This window comes from Hibiscus syriacus, unplaced genomic scaffold (genome assembly GCF_006381635.1).
Source record: "Hibiscus syriacus cultivar Baekdansim isolate YM2019G1 unplaced genomic scaffold, ASM638163v2 tig00110597_pilon, whole genome shotgun sequence".
Classification (NCBI taxonomy): domain Eukaryota; kingdom Viridiplantae; phylum Streptophyta; class Magnoliopsida; order Malvales; family Malvaceae; genus Hibiscus; species Hibiscus syriacus.
In genome coordinates, this window is record NW_024062795.1 from 5,807,195 (window position 1) to 5,817,157 (window position 9,963).

At 32.6% G+C, this 9,963-nt stretch overlaps 1 protein-coding gene across 1 annotated transcript; it reads left to right on the forward strand.

Moving 5' to 3' along the window:
• The first annotated feature begins 3,385 nt into the window (after positions 1-3,385).
• LOC120134620 (homeobox-leucine zipper protein ATHB-54-like) lies at positions 3,386-4,907 on the forward strand. Its single transcript, XM_039151061.1, has 3 exons — positions 3,386-3,776; positions 3,963-4,348; positions 4,445-4,907. The coding sequence occupies exons 1-3, from the start codon at positions 3,647-3,649 to the stop codon at positions 4,844-4,846; spliced, it is 918 nt and encodes a 305-aa protein (XP_039006992.1). The 5' UTR covers positions 3,386-3,646; the 3' UTR covers positions 4,847-4,907.
• The last annotated feature ends 5,056 nt before the right edge of the window (positions 4,908-9,963 follow it).

The following is a 9,963-nucleotide window of genomic DNA, read 5'->3' on the forward strand; positions in this document are numbered from 1 at the left end:
TTAGAATTTTTTTTAAATCGGGTTCGGGTTGGGTTTAGGGTGAAAAATACCCGACCCGAGCCGAAAAAAAATACATTTTTACCTTATATATTTAGGAATAATTTCAATAATACCCCTCTATATATTATTTTTTTTCAATTGAGTCACTCTTTTATTGAATAAAAATAATATTTTTTTATTATTTCGGGTCGGGCTGGGTTTTTAAGTTATATATCGGGTTGGGGTCGGGTCGGGAGGAATCTTGTTTTGGTCGGATCGGATCTCGGGTGGAGGATTTATTGTTCTCAGGTCAGGTCGGGTGTACCAAAAACCTGACTCATTTCTTCTAAACTCCTCGTTGGCGCCCTCTCTCAAGACAATAAAAAAAACGATCGACCATCGTGACTTTTCCCTCTCTCTCTCTCTGCTACAAAACTAAACCCCAAAAAGTGAAAAATTTCCCCTACTCCTTCATTACCCTTTCGAGTGAGCCAAAAGAAAACCTCTTCTATGCCATAGATAGGCACCTTTAGCTCTCCCGGCCACCATCAATAGTGGCTGATCAACCCCTAAACCAAACTAAACCATAAATGGCTTCAACTTTATCCCTTTCTTAAACCCAAACACCCCTAAAATCGAGCAAGGACCCTTATATGGCCTAAAATCCCCCGTCTTTGGACTTCCGACGACCCTAACCACTTAAAGGCGGTGTCTTTCTCCTTCCGACGACCCTACGCTGAAACGACACCTCAACTAAGGTAAAAATGCTTTATTTTTTTGTTTATTGCTTACTTTTCAAAAAAAGAAAACAAAGAAAATGAATGGTTGCATGCAAGAGCCAAAAGATACCTTGGTTGTTGTTGTGTTTTTTGAATATGTTATTTTCTTTTTAATATTCGAACGTACCTCCCCCACCCCCACCTATCCTCATATTACATTTTTGTTGGGTTTATATACCCTATTCAAAAAATACATAAAAATAAGAAAAATATTGTTCTTTTTTTGTTGTTCATTTTTCTAATGTCATCCATTTTTCGTGTAGCACGGGAGGTTATGTTATGAGACAGACTAATATACGGTTAAAAAAATCGCGTGACTGGTTAAATAGGTGACCGGTTAAAATCGTTATCGGAAATGTTATATGTTTTCACCGAAAAATATTATATGTGTTGATAATAATAATGGTAATAACAGGGAATATTATCGTCGTATGTAAAAGTGCCAAAAAAATATTGACTTTAATATAACCGGTTAATCACTAGAAACATTATCAACTATAATAACATAACATGTAGTGAATATGTATCGTTTTTTTAAAGCTAATGAGGACTTAGAAACCCGACGATAACAAAATAGATTAATTACTTGATTTGTTATAAATATTATCAACATATAAGGTAGCGTCTAAAATCCTTAAATATTGCATCACTTGTGGATCGTTGGATCTCAATCAGATCCAACGGCTAGAGGTCGACGACGCTTGGAGCTAGAGGTGGAATCCCCAACAACTTGTTTGGGCACACGGGCCTGCATTTTGGGCCGGTGGAATTGGGTTGCTTCAAATGGGTCCGTTGCAATATATTTTGATTTTGAATTGGACTTGTGTTTTGACTTGTAGTGGACCTAAGAGGAATAAAATGGATATTAGTCTTATATTTAATTTATTTAATAATAATATATTATATATATATGACCCATGTGCACATATATATTAATTACTATGTACATATTTAATTAATTATGCTAACCAGTGAAAAGAAAAACGATCATACTATCACTAATATTTAATTTATTTAATAGCTATTTAACAATAAATATGACCCACACGTGTGTGTATATATATATATATATAATTTAATTATGATCAACAACGAAAACAAACAAGATGTATTTAAATAAATATAATTATAACTAAAAATATTTATTGTTAATGATAGAAATTGAAATTACATATATATTGATGTTCTTTAAATTTAGTAAAAATTGAACTTAAAACGAAAAAGTAATTAAAAAATTAAAAATATCATACAATTAAAGAAAAAGAAAAAATGATTTTCAAAAAGAGCGATTAGAGCTGCTTTGATTTGTTTAAATGGTCTATAAAACAAATTTAGTAAAAAAATAACTTAAAACGAAAAAAAGTAAAGAAATAAAGAAAATAAAGACTAAATTATAAAATTTCAAATTCAATTTTTAATTTTTTGAAATGGTAAAATTTTAACTTGATTTAAAATCAAAATTCAAAACTAAATTTGAATTTAGAAAATTAAAATTAAAATAAAATAAAAAATATTTATTAAATAGTCTGTGGTAATTATGATGTAGTATTTGTACAAAAAAATTTCAACCAATTAATAATGCACACTCCTTATAAATGTAACTATTCAAACTCAAAATTTTTGAACATAATAATTTCTACTTTTATTACTAAGATTATTTGATAAGTTAAAATCAGATTAAATTTTAATGTATATCCTGTGTTAGTCTATATATGACATTGACATATCATTTGAGTTCAGAAGTACGTTTTGGAAGTCCAACTCGGTTTTCAACAATTGTACTGTAAGTTACTAATTAATTTTTGGTCCCAATTATTGGAAATTATGTGCTTTTTGAAAATTATGTTGAGCATGACCACATAAAGCACATAATTTTCAACATAACGCCTTGTTTAACGTATATCCTTTGTAGTCATGCTCACCGTTTCATTCTAGTATAGTTTTTTTTTTATAAAAATTGATTTTAGTCTCTATATTTTTATTTTTTTAGTTTAATTTTATAATTCTAACGACTTCGTTTATATTATAGAAATAATCTTTATTTCTTTGATTAATACGATATTATCTCTAAATTTTTATTATTTTTTGAACATCCTATCTCATCATATCCTTATATTTTTCTCATAATTTATAAAACGGGTGAAATTCAAAATTTTAAATTTACATCCCCAAACGTAATATTAATTTGTTATTTAATTTGTGTTATAAAATAAAATTCTGTATATAATAATTCAAATTTCAATTGAAAATTTATAGTAAGTAGTCTTAAAATATATAAATAGTAATAAGAAATTAGTACATTAAGAGGTCTTAATAATAAAAAGATATGTTTTTTTAGAGATTTCAGATTCAAATAATTATATATATAAAGTACTAATTATTAATATTTATGAAATATTTTTAACAAATATTAATTATAATGATCTCGTATTATTAAAAAAATTATTTACATATTTATCAATATTAATTATATTGTGAAATATTAAATACCAAAAATGAAAATTATAGCGTGTAATTCCACTTCCTCCCTTCCACTATCCCCAAGGGAAAAAACACGCCAGCCAACTGAAGCTTGATATAAACCCCGTAGGCCCTTCCACCCCAAGCTTTAGAAGGGGAATCTCTCTTTAAAGTTTTGGACTTTTGATTCCCTGTGTTTATGAAAGATTTCAATTTAAAAAGGGAACTTTTCAAGCTGATTCCACCATGAAACAAACTCCAATCTTTCTCTCATTTTGAAAGCAGATCTTTTGAGTTTTCTGTTTTTCTTTTTTGGGTTCAAGCTTGGCACTTCCCTTTCCTGCTCATTTTATGGATATATAAAGCTTTTGTAGCCATCAGACTTTCCCATCAAAATTTTTGCAGAACTTAGGAATTGATATTTGTTGATGAATATGGAGAGTGGCAAAATCTGTGGTAGTTTAAAAATGAATGCTTTGGTTCAAAGTGAACAACTTTCTTGTTCCCCACAGGTTATGGAATCTTTATGGATACCCTCTTCTTCCTCTGTTCTGCAAGGTAATTTTCTTGTTCCTCTCAGGTTCAAATCTCAATTCTGGGTTTGATTACTTATCCCCAAAAAGAATAGAAAACCAATTTCTCGGTTTGTCTAGTTACTTCTGGGCGTGCATTCTTCTTGTTTGTCTAGTTGAATAAATAAATAAATAATCTGATTTTTGTGTGCCCACCGTGTGATTTGATCAGGTCAACAGCCTGTGATTAGTTATGAGGATGCTGATGGAATGGAAACCGGATTCTTCCAACCGGTTGACAAAGAAAACAATGGAGACGATGAGTTTGATGGATCGTATAATCCACCGGGGAAGAAAAGGCGGCTAACTGCCACACAAGTTGGGTTCCTCGAGAGAAGCTTTGAGGTTGAAAACAAACTCGAACCAGACAGAAAGTTGCAACTTGCAACGGAACTCGGTTTAGAGCCCCGACAAGTTGCAATCTGGTTTCAAAACCGGCGTGCTCGGTTTAAGAACAAACAGCTGGAAAATGACTACGACTCCATGAAAGCTACCTACGAGAAGCTCAAGGCTGACTATGAGAATCTCCTCAAGGAAAAAGATAGTATGAGAAATGAGGTAAAACCAACAGAGCATTTCTGCTGTTTTTGAAGTATTAATCTGCTCTAATGGTTACTCAAAATTGATTTTTTCCAATTTTGCAATCCATAATAGGTACTTGAACTGAAAGAGAAGCTGTTGATTAGAGAGAAAGGGAGTGAAAATTTGGAATCTCTTGATGCCATGAATTCATCCAAGATATCTCTTGAACATGTGTCCCATGTGTCGTCGTTGGCATGTAAACAGGAAGAAGCGTGTTCGGCTAAAATCGATGTTTTCGACTCCGATCATCATTCTTCATTGATAGAGCCGGAGAATTCGTCGAATGTTTTCGAACCGGATCAATCTGATATTTCCCAAGATGATGAAGATAATCTAAGCAAGAGCTTCCTGCACCTGCACCCACCAATATTCTTCCCAAATTTCGAACTTGACTGTTACTACGATGCACATGCCAATTCATGTAATTTTCAATTACCGGTGGAAGACCAGTCGTTTTGGTCTTCACTTTACTAAGTTAATAATCTATGATGAACTTTGATGCTTTTGCACTTGTAAGCAATATTACATATGTTCATCTTTGACGCTTTCTCAAGAACCAAAGTCTTCTGCATTTTTGAACTTTGAATAGCAGACCAGGAGAAAAAGAAACTAAATGGTGAAAAATTGAGTAGCACTTTTATTGTGTAAAAAACCCAGGAATTTGCATCAACATCATTATGAAAGGATGACAGCTTGGGATTTGAAATCCCAACAATGGAAAAGCTTGAAAAAGGAAGAATAATGGGGGAAGAAAAGTCAATATTCTGGCATGAATCATCTTCTTCCTTCCTTAGCTTTCATCAATGGATGATGACTGATGACTTGTACATCACTGATGTTGGTTGTGGGGGACGTTGAAAGATTCAGTATTTTTATGAGAAAAAAAAGCAATGTAATGTTGTATTTAACAAGTTACATTGCTTAAAAGAATCTTGCTTGGTGATGCTGGTTGGATGAGATGAGAGGGAAAATGTTTGGTTTTCCCAGAAAATGATGAGAGAGAATTTGATTGGTGGAATATGCATGGCATTGCATCATTCCAATTTCCCGAGGCATTCAGGTGCAGCAGGAGGCTGTTGGGATCATCGGAATCTGATCTGATCTCATTGGCTTTGAGGTAGGATCATGTGAAATTTTGCAGGCTGGGGGAAGTTCCAGTATCAGCGCCTTCGCCGTTCGCTTCCCAAAACTTTAAAAAAAGTTCCGCCAATGAGATTCGTTAACGATAAGCAATGCTGTAAAAATCTGATGGGATCGGTAAACCTATTAGTTTTCAGTTCAATAAATTGAATGAAACGGTTAAATTATTTAAATAATGTTTTTCCCTATCCTTTTTTCTATAATTTGATTATTTAAATTTTCATTTAAAAATGATAAATGATTTTATCTGTTTGTATTTTTATAATATGTTTTAATTTTTTTAAGGTTAAATCTGACATTATCTCTTTTAATTCAGATGACGCTTATTTGATTATTATAATAATTAAATTTATTATTGATTTAGACCCTCAAATTGAATATCGATATACGCTCACAATTACAAAAAATAGTTGTGATTAAGTAATGATATTCTCAAATTCAAGCTGCAAGTCAAAATATTCATGCTCACACACTTATTTTACTTCTTCTTACATGTTTCCCAATTTAATATTTAGGAATTATCATATAATCAAGTTTCAATCAAATCATTCCATTTATTAATTATAATAATTATCATTATTAACATGATTATTAAAATCGATAAAGAGAGTAACATAATTATAATTGGAAATTTAACATTTTTTTTACATTTACGGACAAAATAACATGTTTGTTACAATTAATAAATAGAATATTTGTTGAAAACATTTTGATATTTCGATATAACAAACTAAATTTAAATGAATTTTAAGATTTTACAAATGATTTTCTAAGTATATTCGATTCAAATTAATCGAATGTCAAACTATTACTCCAAGTCTTTCGAAAACAATTTTAATCCTTACTAAATGTGTAAAATTGTGATTTATACTTAAACTATTTTTGAAACAATTTTCACAAAGTATTCTGAACCTAAATCAAGCCTAAAATCAATTTTTAGAGTGATGCACCGATGCACCAATCCATGCATCGATGCACCATGAATTAAATTGAACATCGAATGCATTCCATGCATCGATGCACACCATGCACCGATGCACTGAGGATTTTATAAGAACATTGAATGCATTTGATGCATCGATGCACCAGCCATGCATCGATGCACTCGAGCTATTTTAAAACATCGAATGCACTTGATGCATCGATGTACTCTTAGTGCACCGATGCACTAAGGTTCCAACAGTCAAAATATTTGAATTTTACACTGATGCACCATGGGTATGCATCGATGCACTGACGCTCCCAACTGTATTAATTAATTGTTTTCACACTTAAACGGCTCTATTGACTCCTCTAATCATCCCCAACGTTCAGAAGTGATTCAAGGTGTATTTAAACAAGCTTAGAAGCCATTGATCAATAACAAGAAACATCAAGCAACTAGAATCAAGAGAGAATCAAAGAGAAAGCATCAAACCTCAAGTTTGAGCATTTCAAGCCTATTTTTCATTCAATATTCATTTTGCTTTCAATAACACTTTTGTACTCAATTGAATTCATTCTTGAGTGTTCTTTTCTTTGTTATAGAATTGTGCAAACAATCTACCTTGTGAGGATTTCCTTGTAAGTTTGCAAATTTGTATTGTTCTCTTTGGGAGAGAGTTTTCTCAAGAATTTGGGGTATAATTCTTGAGGGTTTGTAAGGTTACTCTTTGTCCTCAAAAGAAAGACAAATTAGTGAATTTGTGGAAAATCCTTAGTGTGGATAGCTAAGGTAGTAGACGTAGACTTTGGTTGAGAAAGTCAAACCACTCTAAATCGCTGTGCAAATCTTTTCAATTTTCTGCAAAAGCTTCCACCGAAATTTTTATTGCCAATTCACCCCCCTCTTGGCCGATTCCGTCGATCGATTAACTCAACAATTGGTATCAGAGCCTAACTCATTTGAAGGTTTAATCACCTCTTGAGTCGATTCGGGAAGAGTTATATCGATAATCAAAGTCATCAATGACCTCCACTTCAAATTTCGACTCCGGTCTCGATTCGATGCCCGTCAATAAGCCTCATTTCTTCAATGGAGCTAATTATGCCTATTGGAAGAATAAGATGATGTACTTCATTCAAGCAAGTGACATGGGAGCATGGAATGTCGTAGTAGAAGGATACATCAAGCCTCTCACTCATCCAAGATTATGGAGTGAAAGAGAGACAAAAATGTTCCAGCTCAACTCCAAAGCCATCCATATCATTTTTTGTGCTCTTGGACCAGATGAATACGGAAGAGTTTCATCATGTACATTCACCAAAGAAATATGGGACAAACTTCAAGTCACTCATGAGGTAAAAAAAATCTAAAATTAGTATTCTAACGCATAGCTATGAAAATTTCAGGATGAAACCAAATGAAGATATCAAAGCTATGACGAATAGATTTTCAATGATTGTCAATGGTCTCAAATCATATGGAGAGATCATTTCAAATGAAAAGCTTGTGAGGAAGTTAGTCTACTCCCTCCCAAAATCATGGCAATCAAAAAAGACGGCAATCATATCGAGTCTAAGGACCTAACGTCCTTAACTCTTGAAGAGCTAATCGGTTCACTCCTCACTCATGAAATGATGCTTGAAGATGAGGTGAACCTTGATAAAATTGAAGAGACACCAAAGGAGAAGGAGAAGGAGAAAAATAAAAATATTAGAGTTGCTCTCAAATCCACAAAAGATGAGAGTGATTCGGATGAAGATGACCATGACGAGGAAATGGCATTGTTTGCCAAACGGTTCAGAAAAATAATGAGACCTTACCGAGGAAGAAAATTCAAACGAAATGAAGGCCTCAAAAATGAACCAAAAGAGAAGGACTCGATCATTTGCTATGAATGCAAAAAACCAGGGCATGTTAAATATGATTGCCCACAATTGAAGAGGAATGGTCAATCAAAGAATAAGCACAAGGCTCATGTGGCTACATGGAGCGATAAAGAAAGTTTCGATGAAGAGGAACAAGAAGTAGCTAACTAGTGCTTGATGGCATTCGGAGAAGATTCTAAGGTAACCTCTAACTCATCCGAGTTTGATGATTTATCCTATGATGAGTTATTAGAGGAATATAATGGGTTGGCTTCGGATTATGAGAAATTGTTTTTAAAATATAAAAATGATGTTTCAAAATTGAAAAATGAAAACAAACTCATATCCAAAACCAACAACGATCTTGAAAGTAAAATCAAATATTTGCAAATCAAACTAGAAGAGTTTGAAAAGAAAAATTTAGATTTGCAAAATTTACTTTCAAAGATCAATGATGATCATCAAAAGAAAATTGATGATCTTAAAACTTTGAAAAATGTGAAAATTCAAAATCCAACTTTGTTAGAAAAAGTTTTAGAAACTACAATCATAGAGGTCCCAAAGAATCTCTAATGGAAAAATCGTTAGAAGTATGTGGGTTCCTAAAGAACTCATTACTACTAAAGATAAAAATATCCTATGGATACCTAAGGGGACTAGGATTTTGGAAACTAATGAATATGGACCCAAAAGAATTTGGGTACCAAAAATCAAAAATTAATCTATGTTTGTAGGGAAAGGAGCATTGCTACAAGGCACGGGAAACAAATTCAAATTCATGGTACCTTGATAGTGGATGCTCAAGACACATGACCGGAGACAAAAGCCGGTTCATTTAGCTTAACGCCAAAAATGGAGGAGAAGTGACTTTTGGAGACAATTCAAAAGGTCACATTGAAGGTATTGGTACAATAGGTAATACATCTTCCATACAAATTAAAAATGTTCTATATGTGAATGGATTAAAGCATAATCTATTGAGTATTAGTCAATTATGCGATAAAGAATTCAATGTCTTATTTGAAATTAATGGTTGCAAAGTCATTGACATTGCATCTAATTGGATTATGCTTGTTGGTCATAGAATAGGAAACATATATATGGTGCATTTAGATTCCTTTGATATGACTAATTTATGCCTAGTTGCTAAGGATGAACATGATAGTTGGTTATGGCATAGGAGACTAGGACATGCTAGTATGAGTGTTTTGCAACGGCTAATTCAAGGTGATTTAGTTCGAGGGTTGCCTAAGCTTAAATTTGATAATGATAAAATCTGTGATGCTTGTACTAAAGGAAAACAAAAGTGAGTTTCTTTTAAATCCATTAATGATGTATCAACTAGTAGAGTTTTACAATTGATCCATTTAGATCTCTTTGGGCCAACTAGAACTACTAGCTTGGGTGGAAAACAATATGCATTTGTCTTGGTAGATGACTACTCTAGATATACTTGGGTTCTATTCTTAAGTACAAAAGATGAAGCATTAGAACATTTCATCACATTTTCAAAAATAATCCAAAACGAAAAGGTTACTCTATCACTAGTGTTAGAAGTGATCATGGAACTGAATTTGAAAATCTTAAATTTATTGAGTTTTGTAATTCTAATGGTATTAGCCATAATTTTTCAGCACCTAGAACCCCTCAACAAAATGGAG

What these genes read in the sequence shown, in the direction of transcription:
- LOC120134620 (XM_039151061.1), top strand. Translation starts at nt 3,647, where the DNA reads ATGAATATGGAGAGTGGCAAAATCTGTGGTAGTTTAAAAATGAATGCT. An exon ending in TTCTTCCTCTGTTCTGCAAG is followed by an intron (nt 3,777 to 3,962) that starts GTAATTTTCTTG and finishes TGATTTGATCAG; the next exon opens with GTCAACAGCCTGTGATTAGT. An exon ending in AAGATAGTATGAGAAATGAG is followed by an intron (nt 4,349 to 4,444) that starts GTAAAACCAACA and finishes AATCCATAATAG; the next exon opens with GTACTTGAACTGAAAGAGAA.